This window comes from Martes martes, assembly GCF_963455335.1.
Source record: "Martes martes genome assembly, chromosome: 7".
NCBI classification, from domain to species: domain Eukaryota; kingdom Metazoa; phylum Chordata; class Mammalia; order Carnivora; family Mustelidae; genus Martes; species Martes martes.
The window spans coordinates 118,148,823-118,172,314 of record NC_137894.1 but is presented as its reverse complement, the minus strand read 5'-3'; the positions used below and the strand labels follow the sequence as shown (position 1 = coordinate 118,172,314).

Genomic DNA, 23,492 nt, shown 5'->3' with positions numbered 1-23,492 from the left:
AGGTAGGTCTCCTTCGAAATTAAAGTGTGGAAAGCCACAAACCAATCAACGCCTCGTTCATATTACAACTCTGTTCCAGGGTAAAGAAAAACAGATTGGAGCCTTAAAATGAAAACACTGGCTGTGGGGAGAGAAGAGGAGTCGAGCTCAGTAAGCGGAAAGGAAATGCAAACTGATTATTGAGGTTAAAAATCAAGATGTAAATATATATTTTTTCATCCCCAGGATTTTCACTAATCCAAATGTTCACGAACTGCTTTGAAATTTAACTATTTGGACCTGGTTAAATGTCACCCTGACTTTAACCAACATCTGCGTTTGATTTTTTTTTTCTTTTCCCGGTACCGAGGGCCGTGGATGCCAGATGCGGCCACCTTGTCGCCTTCTCTTCCCGCAGGACAAGACCTGCCAGGTGCTGGTGACTTGGCTCGTGACAGGAGGCCGCTCTGTGGCCGACTGGCAGGATCCCAGAGCCACAGACAAGCGTTTCAGACACTTTCCCCGCCCAGTGCCCCCATCCTCAACTGCTCCCCGCCTTTCCTGGTACCCCCGGGGGCGGGGCTGTGGGAGAGCACGTCCCTGCGCCGTGACGTCACAATCCAAGCGCCTTGGCCCCGGCCCTTAGCAACGGGCCTGACGACGGTCTCCGGCAGCTGCGGCCCCGCGCCGGCTCCTGCGCGCCAGTCCTCTGCTGCGGGGCCTGGCCCCGGCCCAGGGAAGGACAGAAGGGGTCCTAACGTGTCTCCACGGCGGCTGCAAGAGAATCTAAGCATGGATGGCAGCCGGAGAGGTAAAGGGAGTTCTCGCGGTGACGGCCGCCTCACGCCGGCCCTCGCTCCGGGCCTGGGATCCGGGATGCGGGTCGCGGGTGCACGGGTGCAGGAGCGCCCTGGGGGCTGCCGGTCCCCTGTTCAGTCGCCACTGTTGACCCCGGTGTTATCCCGCGCACGGGAGGGAGGCCCTCCTTGCTCAGAATTTGTGGCCCTGACTCCTGGTACCCTGGTCACCTGAACTCCGGGGCATGCAGCCTTTTTCACCTCGGTGCCTCAGAGGCAGAGGAACTAAATTTAGTCTTTAGAGTCAGACCTCCCAGAGCCCCAGTCAAACCCCCCTGCTCTACGCAAGGGCGACACACACTTTCCTCATCTCTGGAATGTGGCAGTAAAACATCCATGTCCGAGTTCTTGAAAATTAAATGCAGATAATATATAATTCCTGGCATATTTTAAGTAATCAGTAAATACGAAATCTTTCTTCTGTAAGCACCTGCCTCCCCACAAAACAAGTAACCCAGGGATTCTCTAATTTTAATGTGAAAAGGAATCCCCTGGGAATCATGTTAAAATGTAGATTATGAGTCAGTACCTCTGGTGGGGTCTGAGATTTTGCATCTCTAATAAGCTTCCAAATGATACAGTGTTGCCGGCTGCAGTTTTAGTGGCGAAAGACTAATCCATAATCACTGTGTACACCTGCACTTTATTCTCAGGGTGGAACTCTTGGGGCCATATAACTTTAAATCTCTCTGAATTGACTCAATCCAAATAATTTGCATTTTCACATTTTCTGAGCAAAGAGAGTTCTTGCCTCAAGCCAGATAAAGTAATCTCCAGATCCTCCCCCTCCCGATTATCACTTTTAAAAGTATCTTTAAAGCAAGCTGCTGGATAGTTCCTTGCAATAAGTCTTGCTTTGAACATGAGTGTGTCTTTATTATGTAATCATTGGTCAAGATAAGTGCTATTCTGAATATAGGAAATTACTATCCATTGATAGCAAACTGTATATTCTGACACTCTATCAATCTAAATTCCAGAAAAAGCTAACTAACGTGCCTTTATGGTTTTTAGAAATTTTGCAACATAAGCTACCCTTGCTGTGTACCAGAAATAATTCTCAAGCTATGTCTTGATAGGTATTATCCTTATTTCACAGCAAATAAACTAAGAGATCATAAATAACTTGCCAAGGTCACAGTAAGCAGCAGAACAGTCTTTATATCCAGAAGAGGAATGTGAAACCCTAGAGCTATTGTTTTTTACTTACTGTCCCATGGCAGAGGTGGGAGTATGGGAAAGGATGTATGTAAAATTTCAAGTATACAGGCATACCTCAGAGATACTGCAGAATCCATTCTATTGAAATAAAGCAAATATCTCAATAAAGTGAGTCAAATGAATGTTTTGGTTTCCCAGTGTATATAAAAGTTGTGTTTACACTATAGTCTATTAAGTATGCAGTAACAGGGGCGCCTGGATGGCTCTGTGGGTTAAAGCCTCTGCCTTTGGCTCGGGTCATGATCCCAGCCTCCTGGGTCCTGGGATTGAGCCCCGCATAGCATTGGGCTCTCTGCTCAGCAGGGAGCCTGCTTCCTCCCCTCTCTGCCTGCTTGTGATCTCTGTCTGTCAAATAAATAAATAAAATATTTTTTTAAAAAAAAGTATGCAATAATATTATGTCTAAAAAAACAGTGTATGTACCCTCATTTAAAAATAATTTATTGCTAAAAAATTGTTAACCATTATCTGAGCTTTCAGCAAGTACATAATCTTCTTGCTGGTGAAGGGTCTTGCGTTAATGTGATGGCTGCTGACTGGTCTGGGTAGTGGTTGCTGACCACTGGGGTGACTGTGGTAGTTTCTTAAAATGAAACAACGTTGGGGGTGCCTGGGATGCTCAATGGAGCATGTGATGCTTGATGTACGGATCATGAGTTTGAGCCCCACATTGGGTGTAGAGATTACTTTTAAAAAATGAAATCTTTAAAAAAAGAAATGAAGGAAGAAGGAGAAAAGGGAAAGAAAAGAAGACAACTTTGAAGTTTGCCCCATTGGTTGACTCCTCCTTTAGTGAATGATTTCTCTGTAGCTTGTGATGCCCTTTGATGGCATTTTACCCATAGTAGCTCTTCTTTCAAAACTGGAGTTAATTCTATGAGCTAAGTTTATGTCGTATTCTAAATCCTTTGTTGTCATTTCAACGATCTTCACAGCATCTTTACCAGGAATAGATTCTCAAGAAGCCACTTTCTTGGCTTGTCTTTAAGAAGCCACTCCTCATCTGTTAAAGTTTTATTGTAAGATTGCAGCAATTCAGTCACATCTTAAGGTTCTACTTCTAATTCTAGTTCTGTCGTTATTTCTGCCACATCTGCAGGTACTTCCTCCCTTGAAGTCTTGAGCCCATTAGTCATCCATGAGGGTTGGAATCAGTTTCTTCCAAATTCATATTAATGTTGATATTGTGACTTCTTCCTACAAATCAGAAATATTCTTAATGGCATCTAAAATGGTGAATTCTTTCCAGAAGTTTTCTATTTACTTTGCCCTGATCCGTCAGTGGAATGGCAGCTGTAGCCTTAAGAAATGTGTTCCTTAAATAAAGAGACTTGGAAAGTTGAAATTACTCCTTGATCTGTGGTCTGCAGAATGGATATTGTGTTAGCAGACATGAAAACATTAATCTCATTGTACATCTACATCAGAGCTCTTGGGTGACCAGGTACATTGTCTGTGACCAGTATGTTTTGAAAGGAATCTTTTTCTGAGGAATAGGCCTCAACAGTAAGCCTAAAATATCCATTGAGAGGCACCTGGGTGTCCCAGGTGGTTAAGGGACTGCCTTTGACTCAGGTCATGATCCCGGGGTCCTGGGATGGAGCCCTGCATCAAGTTCCCTGCTCAGCGGGGAGCCCATTTCTCCCTTTCCCTCTTCTCCTGCTTGTGTTATCTCTCTCTTTCTCTCTCTCTGTCAAATAAATAAAAATAAAATCTTAAAAAAAATTTTTTTTAGATCTGTTGAGCCCACCCAGACACACCCAGACACACACACACACACACACACACACACACCCCCTAAAGTATTCATTAAACTGTGTTGTAAACAGATGTGTTGTCATGTGGGCATTGTTGTTCCATTTATAGAGCACTGGCACAGTAGATTTAGCATAATTCTTAAGGGCCCTAGGATTTTCAAAATGGTAAATGAGCTTTGGCTCCAACTTAAAGTCACCAGCTGCATTAGCCCCTAGCAGGAGAGTCAGCCTGTCCTTTGAAGCATTACAGCCAGGCATTGACTTCTCCTCAGAGACTCTGAAAGTCCCAGATGGCATCTTCCAATATAAAGCTGTTTCGTCTACATTGAAAGTCTGTTTAGTGTAACCACCTCAATAATGATCTTAGCTAGATCTTCCGGATAACTTGCTCCTTCACCTTATACTTCTGTGTTATAGAGGTGGCTTCTTTTTCTTAAACCTCATGAACTAACCCCAGCTAGCTTCAGACTTCTCTTTTGCAGCTTCCTTACCTCTTTCAGCCTTCATAGAAAAGAGAATTGGGAGCTTGCTCTGGATTAGGCTTTGCATTTTTGTTTTTGTCCTAGTTTTGGGTTATTATTATTATTATTAGGCTTTGGTTAAAGGGAATATTGTAGCTAGTTTAATTTTTTATCCAGACCACTAAAACTTTCTACATGTCAGCAATAAGGCTATTTCACTTTCTTATCATTTATGTGTTTCCTGAAGCAGCACTTTTAATTTCCTTCAAGAACTTTTCTTTTGTGTGTATAATTTGGCTAACTGTTTGACACAAGAGGCCTAGATGTGGCCTATCTCCACTTTCAACATGCCTTCCTCACTAAGCTTAATTATTTCTAACTTGATTTAAAATGAGATGCATGATACTGTTTCTTTCACTTGAACACTTATAGGTCATTGTAGGATTATTAATTGGCCTAATTTTAATATCTTTGTTTCTCAGGGAACAGGGAAGTCCAAGAAAGTGAAGATAGGTGGAGAAGGAGGAAAGGAGGAATGGCTGGTCAGTAGAGCAGTCAGAACATACAACATTTATCAAGTTCCCCTGCATTCAGATCCAAAATCTGAGTCTGTTACACAGAATTGTGTAATCTTGGGCAAATCTTTGTGCTTCACTCTAAAGTGAGGGTAATGATAATACCTATCTCATAGGATTGTTATAAGGATTAAATGAATTTATAGTTACCAAGTGCTTAGAACAGTTCCTGCCTGGCACAGTTAGTATTCAGGATATTGGCTTTTGACTACAAGTGAAGAAACTGAATTCAAACTGGTTTAGAGAATTTTTAGCTTCTGTAAAGAAATGGCTGGTAATGTCTAGTAATGTCAAACATATTTAGATCCAGGGACTCGAATGAAATTACCAGGAATCTTTCTGCCTTCCATTTCTCTCTGTTAGACTTCATTCTCCCACAGGTTCCCTGTCTGGTACAAGACAGCCACCAGGAATGCCAGACTTCTTTCTGTCTTATACTGGGCTCCAGCCCAGTAGAGAGAGTATCTCTTTCCTAATAGTTCCAGTAAAAGTCCCAGGATTGTGTGTCATTGGCTTGACTTGGATCACATTGTTATTCCTGATTCACTGAACATAACTGGTCAGATTTGGATTATATGCCCACCCCTTAGCTGTGAGATAAGCTCTACTTTAATTACTTGATGTAAGAGTAAGGAAACCCAAGTGCAAGTTGAGGTTCTACTTCCAGATAAAGGGACATTGGATTCTGGGCAGGCAAAATGTGAAACACTTTGTTTTCCTCCAGAGAAACAAGATTTGCTGGAGAGGTTTTGTTGGTCATTTTGCTTTTTTTGTGTGTTTAGGGCTCAGATCCCCTTCTTTCCTGATAGAAACAAACTATGCTAATTTCATGACTTTCATTATCAACTCAAATGGTATCACCTTGACCTCTCTTGTCCCAAATAATAAGTTAATTTTTTCCTTCCTGCTCTCTGGCCTGTGATAGAGAAGGATCTTCTCAGATAATCAGATCTCAAGTATTTTTTATTTTAGTCTTTTCTAGCAGCCTTTGTTCTCTGGCCTGGATTTTAGTTCTATCTCAGTACCTCTCTTTCCATTTTCATTCATCCATATTTCTTCCAGACTTTGTGTCCCTTCCACCCCTTTTTAGCTTACAGCAGCCCACCTGATAGCAGACTGACCATTTTACCCTCTTAAAATATATCTTAGGTATACACTATTCATATTAAATTCCTATTTAAATTCCATTAAAATCTATAACTCAGCCTTCTTATCTTGAAGGTTACTCCTCAAAACACAATTCACTTTTGGGAAAGAGAAATTAATTTTGTGATGAGGTATATATCTAATTTTCTGACATTCTATTTGGTCTGAAAGATGAGACACTGACTTTAGGGGAAATAGCGAGGATCCAAACAAGAGCGTAAGGGGGTTGGACAAGATGAACCTTAAGACATCTTTTAGTAATTAAGTTCTGATTCTAACATTTTAATATATTTGTGTTATACATAGTAACATTATATTATATAATTTCTAATTTATTAAACTACTTTGTGAGAGGATTACTTTCTTAAAATTACTTTTAAGAACAGACTTACTTTTGATTAACTGAAATAGTTAATATTTATGTATTAACTCAAAATCTCACTTCTACTATATCTCCAAATCATTAAAAAATCTGAATAAAATTAATATATATCAAATAACATAAGTGAGGCATTTATCATTTTATTCAGTGAAACTAACGTCTCAGGGTACAGCTGAAAACAACTTATTTTTTTAAGAGATAGCCTTTTATCTTCTACAGCAATAGAGTTTTGTCTGTCTGATATATCATTGCTGATTTGTATCATGATTGTATAAAATTTTAAACAACTCTGAAAGTTAAAATCAAAGATATATTTATTATTTTTAAATATTTAATATTGTTGTTGTACAAGTTGTGTTTCATTTATCCTAATTTATATTTTTTTGTTAAAAGTCAGAGCAACCTCTGTCCTTCCCAGATACGGTCCACCATGCTTGTTTAAAGGACACTTGAGCACCAAAAGTAATGGTAAGTGAGGTATTTAGGTGGTAAAAGATTATGTGTTAAAAAGTTGACTGTTTACTTTATTTGTAAATTATAGGACATGATGAAAAATTACTTCAATCGGTATTGGACTTCATATTGTTAATTGCAGTTAAATATTATAGGAATTCTTGAGATGAAGGAATTTAGGAAGCCATCCTTTCAAACTAGTGTTGTGCCCAGGATGTGGCCCTGGCTGCTGCCTGCTCCCTGCTGCAGCTCCAGCCCCTCTCTCCGTGCTGGCAGACCTCCCTGGCTTCCCACACCTTCCTGGGTAAAATGGTGATTTGGAGGTTAGTAAAGACACTGGCGCTGAAAAGGAAAAGTTGTGCAGATAAAAAGAGCACTTGAAAAATGCATTTTATATCAGGAATAAACACCTATGATTTTATTTTTACATCTGGATTTCTAGATTCTATGAAAAAGAAATCTGTATTTTCACGTTTTAAAGTCTTTAAATTTTTAATGTGAACTTAAAATATATTTTTATAATTATAGCTTCAAAACTTAAACTCTGGGTTTTTTAAGGCAAAATGATTTAAGTCTTTTTTTCCTTATTTACATGAAGAAAAGAAGAAAAAAAAAGTGAAAGTAGGATCACATTTTCAGTTAACTTATTTCTTATAATAAAGTATATGTACACATAGATCAGAGTCATAAATGTTGAAAAGTTATTTCTAATTAAAAATCTAATACTTGGGACGCCTGGGTGACTCAGTGGGTTAAGCCTCTGCCTTCTGCTCAGGTCATGATTTCAGGGTCCTGGGATCGAGCCCCACATCGGGCTCTCTGCTCAGCAGGGAGCCTGCTTCCCCCTCTCTCTCTGCCTGCCTCTCTGCCTACTTGTGATCTCTCTGTCTGTCAAATAAATAAAATCTTTAAAAAAAATAAATAATAAAAATCTAAAACTAGATGTAGAGTATACATACATTAGAAAAGCAGAATGAACAACAATAAATAGTTTGCTGACTTTTTAACAATCTGTGCACAGCTGAAACTGTGGACTCTGAGAAACAAACTGAGGGTTTTGGAGGGGGTTAGGTTGGGTGAGCCTGGTGGTGGGTATTATGGAGAGCACGTATTACATGGAGCACTGGGTGTGGTGCATAAACAATGAATTCTGGAACACTGAAAAGAAATTTTAAAAAAATAAATAAATATTTAAAAAAAATATGTGCAGAGCTGGTAAGGTTTAGTGGGTCTAAATTGGAGGCTGCCGGGTTCACATCTAAATTGTTCCCTTTATCAGCTGTGGGACCTTGAAGACCTTATTCACATCTCTCTGCCTTAGTCTCCATTTCTATTAAATGGTGATAATAATAACTAAATGAGTGTTTCCATGTTAAGAGCTTAGAACAACGCATGCATGGTACCTATTCAATGAATTTAATAGTAATAATAGTATTGAGCTTATCATTATTGTATATCCTTGTATTATGCATAGAATTTCCCTAGAAGGTTGCATAAAAATAATAGTAGAGTATGCTTCTGGGAGGGGAGGGAGCGGTCATGGCAGGAAGTTCCCTTATTTTTCAATCTTTATATGCCATTTTAGCTGTTGATTTTTTAAAACTATATGTATGTATTCTGAAGTCTATTTTTAATGTTTAAAAGTTTTGCCTACTTTTATTTACATTTTATACATTTATACTAATATAAATTTCTAAGGTTTCTTTTAGACAGTTTAGATGAGATTGAGAAGTTTAATGTCTTGGAATTTCTATGTGACTATATTTGTCTTAAGACAAATATAGTCTTGAAGAGTAAACTGATGGTGTTTTCAGGTGTAAAATTAGAAGTTGCCTCTCAGAAAAGAATCTTTGCATAGTATTTGAGTTTCAAATTTGTTTGATTTATTCAACTATTAACAATGCTAACATTATTTTATAATCAGCCAAATGGCTAAACATTTTTAGTTGTGAGATTGAGTCCTGTCAGTAAGAAACAGTTTTGTAAATATAATGATAGATTATATTCTACATTTTCTTCCCAAACTCTCAGTCTTAGAAATGTTTGAACCCAAGTAGTCAATAGCACGTCGGTTATCAGTGCAAGATTAAGGGTAGGACATATTCAGCATCACAGATAGGTTAGTATGTCTGTTGGTTAGTTTTCAGAACATTTTATAAAAATGAGCTTAATAATCAGTATCTTGTTTATCTCATGATGAGTTTTATATTAATTCTAAATATATAATTACATATGTTTTAATTTTTAGCTTTTTGCACTGACTCCTCCTCTCTCAGACTAAGTACTCTCCACCTGGTCAAGAATCACATGGCTGTTCACTATAATAAAATCCTTTCAGCCAAAGGTAAAAATGTGCAAATGTGAACTTTCTATACCCAATTCAAACCCTCAGCTTCACTTCTAATTGGGGTAAATCTGTAGCAAAATGAATATATATAAATGGATTTGTGTTTGGTGTGGTAAGATATCAACTGTTAACTCTAACTTTTATACATAGAAAATTCGGAATGCCATTTTTATTAACTGTATTTTATATCTGTATAATAACTATATTATCTGATTTTACCTGTATTATCCATAATATATTTTTGTGGTTAGATATTGATCTTAATATAATAAAAGTTTGTAATCTGCTCTTTTGTTTTCAAATCTACTATAGAAATTGTACAAAGAGGGTGTCAGCTACCACTTTTTTCTTTTTTGTTGCTTTATTGAGATGATAATATACACAATAAAATCGGCCAATTTTAAACATATAGTTAAGTGTTTTGGAACATATGTACATTTGTATAATGACCACAACAATCACTCTGTAGCAGGTATTGACTAACTACAGCTCGTAGGCCAAAACCTCCTGCCACCTATTTTTGTACAGCTCTTGAGCTAAGAGTGATATTTATATTTATGTTTTTAAACGGTCAGAAAAAATCAAAAGAACAATATTTCATAACATGTGAAAGTCATATGAAATTCAAATTTCATTGTCCATAAATAAACACAGTCATGTTCATTCTTGGATATATTGTTTGTGGTAACTTTTGCACTAACGAGCAGAGTGGACTAGTTGTGACAGAGGCCATAATCACTCCGTAAAGCCTGAAGGATTTACCATCTGTCCCTTTGCAGAAAACTATTCACTGACCCCTGATATAGGACATTCCCATCACCCTAAGAAGTTCTCCCTAGTCCTTTGCAATCAGTCTCTTCCCCCAGTCCCTAGTAACTACTGATCTGCTTTCTATCACTATAGTTTTGCCTTTTCTAGAATTTCATATAAATGGAATCATACACTGTGTATCATTTTGTGTCTGGCTCCTTTCAGTTAGCTAATGCTCTGGAGACTAATCCATGTTGGTATGTACATCCTTAATTTTTCCTTTTTATTGTTAAGCAGTTTTCCATTCAATGAGTATAACACAGTTAGCTTATGAATTCATAAGTTGGTGGATATTTGGATTGTTTTGACTCAGTTTTGGCCATTAGGAATAAAGCTGCTATAAACATTCATGTGTAGTCTTTGAACATGTGCTTCCTTTTCACTCCGATAAACGTATTCACTCGGAGTGGAATTGTTGGGTAAAATGTTAAGTATGTTTAACTTTTTAAGAAACTGCCTGTTTTCCAGAGTGAGTAGTGACATTGTGTATTTCTGTCACTTCTACATTCTCACTAGCACTTCCTTTTGGCCATCCTTCTGCAGCCATTCTAGTGGAGATTGAAGTCGCTCATCAGGGTTTAGCTTGTATTTCTCTAATGTCATATGATGTCGAGCAACTTTCCTTGTGCTTATTTGCTAGCTGTAGTTCTTTTTTGGTGAAATACCTGTTCAGATGTTTTGCCCATTTTTCAAAATAAGTATTTTGAATATTAGTATTTCTTAATACTAAATTGTGAGAGTTCTTTGTATATTAAATACAGGTCCTGTATCAGATACATTTTCTCAGGGGACTTATCTTTTCATTTTCTTAAAATGTTTATTATGAAATTATTTTAGACTTCTAGAAATGTTGCAGAAATAGTATAGTGTCACAGAAACCCTTCACCCAGCTTTTCTTAATGTTAAAATCTTACACAACCAAAGTACAATTATTAAAACTAGCAACTGAATATTGATAGAATACTATTAACTACAGATCTTATTTGAATTTCACCAGTTTTTCACCAATGTCTTCCAAGAAATTTTTGTTTTTTCATTTAAAGAGCTGTTTTTTATTTATTTTATTTTTTTTTTAAAGATTTTATTTATTTATTTGACACAGAGAGAGAAAGAGATCACAAGTAGGCAGAGAGGCAGGCAGAGAGAGAGGGGAGAGCAGGCACCCTGCTGAGCAGAAAGCCTGATGTGGGTCTCGATCCCAGGACCCTGAGATCATGACCTGGGCCGAAGGCAGAGGCTTAACCCACTGAGACACCCAGGTGCCCCAAGAGCTAAGTTTTTTAAATTGTAGTTCTCATTTTATGAAGTTTATATTTTAAATGACTGAGAAATCTAAAGAAAAACTGTATTTTGTGACATGTGAAATCAAGTTCAGCTTTTCAGTTATTTTAATAGTTTATACTTTTCATATCCTGTTTAAGAAATCTTTTCCTAATCTTAGGACACTAAGATTTTCTCGTGTTTTCTTCTAGAAGTATAAGTTTTAGCTCCTACATTTAAGTTTGTGATCCATTTTGAATGAGTTTTTAATATATGACTTAAGTATCAATTTTTTGCCTATAAATATCCAGATATTCCCAGTACCATTTGTTGAAAAGATTGTCCTTTCTGTGTTGAATTGCCTTGGCAGTTTTTGAAAGACAGCTGATGCATATTTGAGGGTAAATTTCTGGACTTCTTGGTTCTGTTCTAGATCTTATATGTCTATCTTTATTATAATACCACGCTGCCTTGGGCACCTGGGTGGTTCAGTCGGTTAAGCAGCTGCCTTTGACTCTGGTCGTGATCCCAGGGTCCTGGGATCAAGCCCCACATCTGGCTCCTTGCTCAGCGGGGTGCCTGTTTCTCCCTCTGCCTGCCACTCCCCCTGCTTGTGCTTGCTCTCTCTCCCAACCCCCATGTCAAATAAATAAATAAAATCTTTAAAAAAAAATACCGTACTGCCTTAATTACTATAGCATTACAGTAAGTCTTGAAATCAAGTAGTGTAGGACCTCTTATTTTGCCTTTTTGAGGGTGCTTATTTGGGGACTCCAATTACAGGTATGATAAGTGCAGGATAGAAGTAGATTAAGTCAGTGATGCTCTATGCATTTATTTTCCAATCTTTATTTACTGTTTCATTTTGAATATTCATATTCAATTTTAATATATTGCTATATTTTCAAGTTCACTAATACTTCCTTCTGCAGTATCCAATGAGCTATTAATCCCAACCAGTGTATTTTTTTATCAAGGGTATTATATTTTTCATCTCTAGAAGTACCATAAAAATCAAAACAAGGAACTGCAAATTCTGGAACTTTTTGTGCTTTCCACATCTGATATTTGTTGTCATTTATAACTATTAAGAATATTATTAAACAACTAATTTTTTTTTCAGCTGCAGTAGACTGCTCGGTTCCATTAAGCATGAGTGCCAGCATCAAATGTAAGTTATTTTTCACATACTGACTTTTAAAAAAAACTTATGGCTAGGTGGGTGATGGAGATTAAGGAGGGCAGTTGTGATGAGCACTGGGTGTCATCTGTGATGAATCACTGAACTCTGCTCCTGAAAGCAGTATTTCACGGTATGCTAACTAACTTAAAATATAAATAAAAAATTTTTAAACCTTGCGGTAAACTACACATAACATAAAATTTACCATTGTAACCATTTGTAAGTCTAACCAGTTTAACCATTTCAGTGACATTGGCTGTGTTCATACTGTGGTACAACTGTCACTACTGCCAATTTCTAGAACCCTTCTTATCTTGCAAAACTGAAACTCATACCCATTAAACAATAACTACCTTGCAACCATCATTCTGTTTTCTGTCTCTGACTCTGACCACTGTGGTACCTCATGTAAGTGGAATCATCCTGTAGTTTTCCTTTTGTGACTGGCTTAATTCACCTAGCATAATGTGCTTGAATTTCATCCATGTTGTAACATATGTCAGAAATCTCCTTCCTTTTTAAGGCTTTTTTGTTTATACAGTCATAATTCAGTAGACACTTGGGTTGTTTCCACCTTTTGTTTATTGTGAATAATTCTCCTGTGGGCATGGATGTACAAATATCTTTTTGAGACTGACTTCCATTCTTTTGGGTATATACCCAAAAGTGGAATTGCTTGATCATACAGCAATTCTACTTTTAATTTTTTGAGAAGCCGCCATAGTATTTTGTATAGCAGCTGCATCATTTTGCATTTCCAGCAATAGTGTGCAAGGGCTCCAGTTTCTCCACATCCTCCCCAACATTTGTTATTTTCTATGTCTTTGATAGTAGCCATCCTATTAATGGGTGTTGATATATTGCCTTTTGAAGAAGTATTTTGTAACTTTTAAAAATTATCCATAAATAGGGGCACCTGGGTAGCTCAGTGGGTTAAAGTCTCTGCCTTCGGCTCGGGTCATGATCCCAGGGTCCTGGGATCGAGCCCCGCATCGGGCTCGCTGCTCAGCGGGGAGCCTGCTTCCCTTCCTCTCTCTGCCTGCCTCTCTGCCTACTTGTGATCTCTCTCTGTCAAATAAATAAAATATTTTTAAAAAAGAAAATTATCCATAAATAAAAGAAGCTTATAATTCTAAGTTTAGGAACTTAGAATTCAGCCCAGGCTTTGCCACTAAATTGCTGCATAACTTTGGAGAAATTATTTAACTTCTCTGGATTTTATTATTCCTACATATAAAAATTTGGATAGTGCTAAAAGGCTTGCCAAGGTTAAATTCTAGGATTCTGTGATTCTCACTTCCCTGGGTTTATTAAGGTTACTGAATGATTCACTAAAACTACCATAACTGGCACTTTTCTTCAGATAAATACTGTCTACTATTTGTATCCTAATAGCTTAACTGATAAACTTGATAGTATCTGAAAATCCATATTGACGCAAGTTTTCTAAATAAACTTTACTAAGGAAATAATCAGACCCCAAAATTTGAAATTCCTATTTTAAAATGTTCTAAAAGATACCACTTGAAGGCTTTGTTTGAGTTTAAGTCAGGAAATATATACTTAAAAATAGCCAAAGGACATAGGTGTCATAGCCTGTGCTTGTCTTATTAGTAGTCCAGTACTACTAATAAGACAAAATCAAACTGAGAGGATTTCTGTATTAGAAAATAAATATCAAAAAAAAAAAGAAAAGAAAAGAAATATCAGGGGCGCCTGGGTGGCTCAGTTAGTTAAATGTCTGCCTTTGGCTCGGGACAGGATCCCAGGGTCCTGGAATCAAGCCCCACATTGGTCTCCTTGCTCAGTGGGGAGCCAGCTTCCTTGTCTCCCTCTGCTGCTCCCCCTGCTTGTACTCTCGCTTGCTCTCTCTGTCAAATAAATAAATAAAATTTTCAAAAAAAAAAAAAAAAGGAAGGGAAAAAAGAAGTATCAGCCCAAGGTGTAGTATGCAAGCTAAATGGTGAATGAATGAGAGAATAGGTAGGGAAATGCCCCTTACGTGCAGTCTGGGGAGGACTTGACAGTGAGAGAGAGCACAAGCAGGGAAGCAGCAGGCAAGAGGAGGGAGAAGCAGGTTCCCCGCTGAGTGGGGAGCCTGAAGCAGGGCTCAATCCTGGAACTCCAGGATCATGACATGAGTCGAAGGCAGACGGTTAATAAACTGAGCCACCCAGATGCCCCTAGTTCAGTATTTACCAGCTTAAAAAATCTGAATCATTTGGGGCACCTGGCTGGCTCCTATCAGTAGACCATGTGACTTTTGATATCAGGGGTCATGAGTTTGAGCCCTATGATGAGTGTAAAGATTATTATAAATAAACAAACAAACAATACATAAATAATTGCAATCTTCAGGGGCTCCTGGGTGGCTCAGTGGGTTAAAGCTTCTGCCTTCGGCTCAGGTCATGATCCCAGGGTCCTGGGTTCGAGCCCCACATCGGGCTCTCTGCTCAGCGGGGAGCCTGCTTCCCCCGTCCCCTCTGCCTCCCTCTTTGCCTACTTGTGATCTCTGTCTGTCAAATAAAGAAATAAAATCTTTTTAAAAAATGTAGTCTTCAAAAAATATCTGAATCATTTCAATGAAGATGTTTTTACCCAGTCATCATTATCAGATAATCTTTAACTAAGATCACCTCTAAATGGGAAAGTTTTGCTAAATTTTCATACTGATATTAATTTCCTGAACAGGTAAATAAGATTATCTCTTTTTTAATTTAGATTGAGTATTAAAAAGCCTGCCTGAATGTATGTATTAATCCTCTTACTGAATCAAGCCCTGGGATCTAAGATTCATGTTCACCAATTTAAAATAATCAGGCATTTTGTGTAATATTTTATTTAGTTCACCAGAGTTTATTCATTGATTAATTCAGCAAATATTAGGCACCTACTATGTGCTAGATATTGTTCTAAGGGCCCTTGGAACAAAAGGAAGTGGAGGTGAATAAAGAACTTGCTTTTTTTTTTTTTAACGATTTTATTTATTTATTTGACAGACAAAGACCACAAGTAGGCAGAGAGGCGCAGAGAGAGGGTGAGGCAGGCTCCCTGCCAAGCAGAGAGCCCGATGCGGAGCTCCATCTCAGGACCCTGAGATCATGACCTGAGCTGAAGGCAGAGGCTTAACCCACTGAGCCACCCAGGCACCCCAAAGAACCTGCTTTTATAGAGCTTACATTCTAGTTGAAGGAGACAAATGATAAGAAAAATTTTAAAAAGATAAGGAAATACAGACTATGTCAGAGGGTGATGAATACAATGGGGAAAGAATCAAGCAGGATAAGGGAGCTTGAGAGTCTGCTTGGAAGAGAAGGCCTACAGAGAAAGTGAGCAGAACCCTGAAAGAACTAAGGGAGAGGCACATGGGTAGATGGGGGAAGAGGACCAATCAAGACCAAGGAAATGGCAAGTACAAAAGCCTTTAAACGGCATTGTGATAGGTGTATTCAGGGAACAGCAAAGAAAGCTATCTAGCTGATGTGCAGTGGGCCAGTTGAAGGGTGTTAGGAGAAGAAGTTACTGAGGTTGGACAGAGAGAATAGACTTGATGGACTGTAGCCAGTGCAAGTGCTTTGCCTTTCACTCTGCGTGGAGTTGGAAGCCATTGGAAGGTCTTGAGTAGAAGAGGAAGAGAGCCAGTTTAACTTTTACAAACATATCTCTGGCTACTGAGTTGAGAATAGTCCATAAGGGGCAATGATAGAAGCAGAATGACTAGTTAAGAGAAAGGAATGCAGATAAGAAGTAACGGTGACTTGAGGCACCCAGCTGACTCAGTCAGAGCATGTGTCTCTTGATCTTGGGGTCATCAGTTCAAGCCCCACTTTGGGCATATGTTACAGGATTTTTGTTCCCTTAGTGCCCATGGTTTTTGGTCCTGCCACTTTGAAGAATGAAGAGGTAGACCAGACAGAGTGGTGGGCTGCAAAGTTTATTGAACAATAGTAGTACAGAGCTCCCAAAGAGGAAGGAGACCCAAGAGGGTTGCCCTTTGAGCTTGTAAGTGTGGGGGTTTTTATAAACTCTTTCATGTAACTATCTTAAGCATCCTGAGTGGGGGGGCCCTGTGGATTGGCTGCTAAGGTGTGCCAGTCAGGCTTTGATCACGCACCCATCCACCCATTAGGTTATTGTTCACATGTTGGCGATCTTGTGGACTGACATTTGGAGACTAAGTGATAGTGACCCATGTTCTATGGTTAGTTGTTTTGATTCAGGATGTTTTGCAAAAGCTGCTAGACAGGGTGCTCTTGTGGTCTTGTCTCAGCTGCAAATCAGGGTGCTAATGCAGTTTTGTCTTAGCTATCTTGACTCTGCTTTCTTCTTGGGGACCCTGAAGTGTCCAACTAACCTGAACACACAGAGCTTACTTTAAAAAGAAAGAGAAAGAGAGGAAGGGAAGGGAAAGGAAAGGAAAGGAAGGAAAAGAAAGAAGAGAAAGAAAAAAAGGAAGAAAAAAATTTGAGAATTGACAGCATATAGATTGTATTTAAAGAATTGCTCCTCTTTTTTGTTTTTGGGATTTAGATTTAACTAGTGCTTATTGATCCCAGAGTTCTTTCTGCTTTTAGTCAGTTGAGGCAAGAGGTTCTCTTTTTTGCCATGTAAATGAAGAAAATTGTGATAGCTAAAAGAATTACAAAGATTGTTATCACCAAACCAAAGTGTAATTAATAATCATTATTCTTGTGTTATAGAGCTGATGTTCATTATAATTAATATAACTAACCTAGAAACAGATTTTATAGACACTTAAAAAAAGAAATCTCTTGGTTTGAGCCATCTGTTTCTATAAGATACTCTCTTCTAACAGACTACTGACTCAATCATTTCAATCTTCATAGTATCTAAGCTAGAATAGCTCTACATAGTTTGTTGAATTGTTTAAATAGTCCCATATTCTATGGGGTGCCTACGTGGTTCAAGTGGGCTAAGCATCTGGCTTGGTTTCGGCTCAGGTCATGATCTCAGGGTTTTGGGATGGAGCTCTGTGTTGGGCTCCGTGCTCAGCCGGCAGTCGGCTTGAGGATTCTCTCTCTCCCTCCATCCCTCCCCCAGCTCATATGCACCTGTTCCCTTGCTCCCTCTCTCTCTCTCTCAAATAAATAATCCTTTTTTAAAATCCCATATTTGACTGCATTAAAAGACTTTTTACTTTTTATAGCAGTTTTATTGACAAATGATTTGTATACCTCATTATTTTAGGGGCTCCTGTCTGGCTCATATCAGTAGAACGTGTGACTCTATCTCAGGGTCATGAGTTCAAACCCTACATTGGGCATAGAGCTTACTTACTTAACTAAATAAGATTCACTGATTTTTACTAAGTGTAAAAGTTGTACAGACATCATGACAAACCAATTTTAGAACATTTGTGTCAGCCCAAAAAGATCCCTTATACCCATTTGTGGCTGTTCTCTATTCCCACCCCGGCTTCAGGCAACTACTGATCAACTTTTTTTCTCTTTAGATTTGCTTTTTCTGGACATCTCATGTAAACTGAATATGGGGTTTTTTGCATTACACTTTTCACTTAGCGTATTGTTTTTTGTGATTCATCTGTCATAGTTTGTCAGTACTTCATTCCTTTTAATTGCTAAATAGTATTACATTGTATGGATAATACCATATTTTGTCTATTTATCAATTGATGGATATTTGCATTATTTCTGGGGTTTTTTGGCTATTATGAATAGTGCTGCTAAGAACATTCAAGTACAAGTCTTTTGTGTAGATGTAAGTTTTCATTTCTTTTGGGTATATTCCTAAGAATGGAATTGCTAAGTCTTATGGCAAAATTATATTTAATTTTTTAAGAAACTGCCAAAATCTTTTCCTAAGGGGCTGTACCATTTTACCTTCTTGCCTCCAACATATCCCTGCTAACACTTGTTATTGACTCCCTTTTTTTGTTTGTTTGTTTATTTTTTTAGTAATCTCTGCACCCAGTGTGGGGTTCAAACTCCTGACCTTGAGATCAAGAGTTGGATGCTCTTCCAAATGAGCCAGCCAGGTTCCCCCCTATTGACTCCCATTTTGATTACAGCCATTCTAGTGGGTGTGAAGTGGTATCTCATTATGGATTCAATTTGCATTTTCCTCATGACTAATGATGTGGAGCATTTTTTCATATGCTTATTGGTCATTTGCTTGTCTTTGATAAATATTCAAATCTTTTGTCCATATTTTTTAGGGGGAGTGGGGCTGGCAAGAGGAAGAGAGAGAGAGAGTCTTAAGCAGGCTCCACACCCAGATGGAGCCGGATGTGCATCTCAGTCCCACGACCCTGAGATCATGACCTGAGGGTCCTGGGATTGAGCCCCACATTGGGCTCTCTGCTCAGCAGGGAGCCTGCTTCCCCCTCTCTCTCTGCCTGCCTCTTTGTCTACTTGTGATCTCTCTCTCTCTGTCAAATAAATAAATAAAATCTTTTAAAAAATCTATAAAAGTTTTTCATTTTAAGTTTAATTTTTTTAATTGTTTGTACCTAAGAAATCTTTGCCTCACCCAATATCCTAAAGATTTACTCTTCTGTCTTCTTCTAAGAGTTTTATAGTTTAATCTCTCACATTTAAGTCTGTGATACATTTAGAGTTGATTTTTATGTATGGTATGAGAAGGTATTACTTCAATGAATAGGTCGGACAGATTTGGTAATATGGAAGTATTTAAAAATAGATAGTGTTGAGGACTCTGTTGAGGATTTTTTTACTCACTTGTTTTACTTATAAGTGAAATAATAGATTTGACAGAGAAAATTCTATTAATTCACTCCACAGATATTATCTGCTATAATGTAGTTAGTACACTAGTAATAATAACATATAATAATATGTTATATATTACATGTATAATAGTTAATAATTAAACAGGCATTTGAGGATAGAATAAACTGAAAGTAACACAGTTGACACCAACAGCTGACAAAGTTGGGGCACCAACCCCCTCACATAGTCAAAAATAACTATAGTTTTTGACTCTACAAAAACTTAACTACTAAGAACCTACTATTGACCTTACTGATAACATAGTCAATTAACATATACTTTGTGTGTTACATGTATTATATATATTGTGTTGTTACAATAGATTAAGCTAGAGAAAAAAATGTTATTAAGGAAATCACAAGGGGTGGGGGGCACCTGGCTGGCTTACTCGGTAGAATATGGGACACTTGATCGAGGGGTTGTAAGTTTGAGTCCCATGTTGGGTGTAGAGAATACTTAAAAATAAAAAATCTTTTTTAAAAAATGGCCGAGTTACTAATTAAAAAAAAATCACAGGGCGCCTGGGCGGCTCGTCGTTAAGTGTCTGCCTTCAGCTCAGGTCATGATCCCAGTCCTGGGATTGAGCTTCCATTGGGCTCCCTGCTCCGAGGGAAACCTGTTCTCCCTCTCCCACTCCCCCTGCTTGTGTTCCCTCTTTTGCTGTGTCTCTCTCTGTCAAAAAAATAAATACAATCTTAAAAAAAACAAAAATTAAATATTAGAAAAATATCACAAGGGAGAGAAGATACATTTACAGTACTGTGTTGCAAAACATCCACATATAAGTGGACCCATACAGTTCAAGAGTCATCTATATTACAGTCTACCTTTTAAAATAATAAATATATTTACTTTATCATGCTTATTTTTAAATATAGTTCAAACTTTAAAAATTAGTTTATTTTTTAAGCTTGTAGAAATTTTTATAAATTGATTCAAATCAGAGTGATTTGAAACTTGAAATTATCTTGTCCATTAAATTCGGATAAGTTCCAATTTAAAAAGTATATGATAAATTTTTAATTTTATATGAAAATATAAGTCATTTTGATTATGGTTAACCTTATATTTAACTTTGAAATTTGACTAGCTTTCATTTCACCATTTTCAGCCTTCATACAATGATAAATCTTTGATAACAACTCAGTACCTGACCTAAAGCATTCTAAAGTGCAAAACCACTTTTTTCATTTATATTTTCAAATGAATAGTGCTTAAGAGATAGTAGAAATCAGTTATCCTAATTGAAAATAATGTTATCTTTTTAAAGTCTATAAAACTTAAATTTATATGGTATGTGATGTTATTGACAAAAATATTGCATTTGGGGGAGAGTGTATGGACTAATTCAGACTCTGCATTTGGTGATGACAGAGTCACAACACATAAAGCATTTCTCACCTTCAGCATCGCTGTGAATATCTGGTAGGAATTGCTTCCTTGAGCTCTTAGGCTTAGCCAGTTTGTCATGTCTTGTTTATGTTTTTTAAATAATGCACTTAAAGTTTCTAAATTAAATATTTGTTAGCTTCCCTTTGTACAGAAGAGTGTATGGATTTTTATTTATATATATCAATAGTATAAACATTTTTAGCAAGAAAAAAAAATGTGCCCTTTATTAGTCTTCCAAGACCAAAACCTTAATTTTTCTGTTTTGTTCTTTATTTTAAAAGATTTGTTTTCCCCATCAGATGCAGACCAACAACGAAGAGAGAAACTCAAAAAGGAATTAGCACGATGTGAAAGGGAGTTGAAATTAAGTAAAACAGCAGTGCAGGCCAATTCTAAAAATAATTCTAAGTCATTATTTAACACTCTCCAAAAGGTAAGATAGTATTTTTCCTGTTAAAAGCAGATGTTTCTAAGGTATTTCATTAGTGGTACAACCAGACTTCATGGTTGTTTATGTATGTTTACTGTAGGTCAGAATCAGTAAACTTCTTATGTAAAGAGCCAGGTAGTAAATATTTTAAGCTTTTCAGGGCCACAGTCTCTCACAATTCTTGTGCCCTTGAACAGTAGCCACAGATAAGATGTAAATGAATGGGCATAGCTGAGTTCCAGTAAAACTTTATTATGAAAGACAGTAGGCCAGATTTGGCCTCCAGGCTATAGTTTACTGACATCTGCTCTTGGTGTTTTGTGATACCCTTTAATATCTGATTGAGGAAGTTCTCTTATTCTTAGTTTGCTAAGAGGATTTGTTTTTCCTTTCTCATGAATGGATGTTAATTTTATAAAATGCTTTTTCTGAATTTTTTGAAAACATAGTATCATTTTCTTTTTAATTTGTGTATGTAGTGAATTATAGTCGTTTCTAATGTTAAAACAACTTTGCATTCCTAGTATAAACAACCTTGTCATAATGCAATACTTTTTTTATACATTGCTGAATACAGTTACTAATACTTTGTTTAGGATTTTAGCATCTACCACCATTTTTTTTTAAGATTTTATTTATTTCTTTGACAGAGACACAGCGAGAGAGGGAACACAAGCAGGGGGAGTGGGAGAGGGAGAAGCAGGCTTCCCACTGAGCAAGGAGCCGGACGTAGGGCTCTATCCCAGGACCTTGGGATCATGACCTGAGCTAAAGGCAGATGCTTAATGACTGAGCCACCCAGGCACCCCCATCTACCACCATTATTGATACTGACTTGTCATTTTCCTTTTTCTCTACTCTGTGTATGGTTACACTAGCCTCATAAAATAAATTGGGTGCTGTTTCCTTTTTTTTCCATGCTCTAGAATAGTTTCTATAAGTTTGGACTTTTTATTTGAATTTGGTGGCTCAACATTAAAAATACCTGGGCCTAGAGTTTTTCTTTGTTAGAAGCTTTTTGTTTACTAATTCAATTTTTTTAATCATTATAGAACTATTTTTTGTTGTTGTTTTTATGCTGGAAGTTGTCCATTTCATCTAAATTTTCAAATTTTTGGCATAAATTTATTTAAATATAATCTCTTAATTGCCTAAATAAGTATTATTTACCCGTTTTTATTCCTCATGTTGTTTGTGCCTTTATTCTTCTTTCTTTGATTTTTTCCTCACCAGAGATTTGTCAGTTTTTTAAAAATCTTTTTAAAGGACGTCTTGTTTTACCTCATTAATCTTCTCTATTGTATTTTGTTGGGTTTTTTTGTTTGTTTTTGTTTTTGTATTTTGTTTTTTAATGTCTGCTCTTATCTTTCTTTTCCCCTTTTGGTTTTCTTTGGGTTTATTTTGTCCTACTTTCCTACTTTTGCTTAGCTTATTTTCAGCTAACTTCTGGACAGTATAAGCATATTTTTTTAAGGTTATAAATTTTCCTCCACATGCTGCTTTAGCTGCATCCCACAAGTTTTTTAATGTGGTATTTTTATTATGATTGAATTCAGAGTATTTTCCATTATAATCTCTTTTTTAACCCAAGAGTCATTTAGGAGTATTTCTTAATCTCTGTGTCTATTTTTTTTCCCTACAAGTTTTCTCTTGTTCCAGATTTCTAGCCCAATCATAGAATAGCTATATGATGCTGATCTCTTGAAATTTGTTGAGAAATTTGTTTTATGGCCCAGTAGGTAGACAAATTTCTTAAAATGCACTGTCAAGATGTGTTTGAAAATATACTATAGCTGTTGTGTACAGTATTTACTATCCTGTGTATTCATTAGATTAAACTTCATATACATTCAGATCTTACTGATTTGTTTGATCAGTCTATCATTTATAAAGAGAAATCTTCTGCAGGATAATGTATTTAGCTATTTCTCTAAAAATTAGTACTGCCAGGGCGCCTGGGTGGCTCAGTTGGTTAAGTGACTGCCTTCAGCTTAAGTCATGATCCCAAGTCCCGCATCGGGCTCCCAGCTCCATGGGGAGTCTGCTTCCCCCTCTGACCTTCTCTGCTCTCATACTCTCTCTCACTTTTTCCCTCAAATAAATAAATAAAATATTTTTTTAAAAATAGCACTGCCAATTTTTATGAGTCTGTATTATTATTATTATTAGTCTATATTATTATTCTATATATACAGATTTAGAGATAATACATTTTCTTGGTGTATCAAACCTGTTATCACTGCTTTGAGTTTATCTTGTTTTTTGTATTAAAGCGCTTTCTGACAATGATATAGTTAAACCAGTTTTCTTTTGATTAGTACTTTCTTGATATATCTTTTTCCATTTTTTAATCCTAATGTTTAAGGTGGATCCTAAAGTTTGGTTTGGTTTTTTTTTTTTTTTTTAAAGATTTTTTTTTTTTTTGAGATTTTATTTATTTATTTGACAGAGAGAGACACAGCGAGAAAG

At 37.0% G+C, this 23,492-nt stretch overlaps 1 protein-coding gene across 2 annotated transcripts in view; it reads left to right on the top strand.

Annotated features, from left to right (window-relative positions):
• The first annotated feature begins 616 nt into the window (after positions 1 to 616).
• The window catches only part of SPATA7 (spermatogenesis associated 7), a 41,028-nt gene continuing 18,152 nt past the window's right edge, over positions 617 to 23,492 (top strand). Inside the window, exons 1-5 of one of the 2 annotated variants that reach the window (XM_080809176.1) lie at positions 617 to 790; positions 6,772 to 6,846; positions 9,080 to 9,175; positions 12,372 to 12,419; positions 20,893 to 21,026. In XM_080809176.1, coding sequence (XP_080665302.1) covers positions 772 to 790; positions 6,772 to 6,846; positions 9,080 to 9,175; positions 12,372 to 12,419; positions 20,893 to 21,026 — 372 coding nt within the window. In that variant the 5' untranslated portion in view covers positions 617 to 771. Of the gene's footprint in view, positions 791 to 6,771; positions 6,847 to 9,079; positions 9,176 to 12,371; positions 12,420 to 20,874; positions 21,027 to 23,492 lie in introns of both variants that reach the window. The other variant, XM_080809175.1, reaches the window with a different exon arrangement.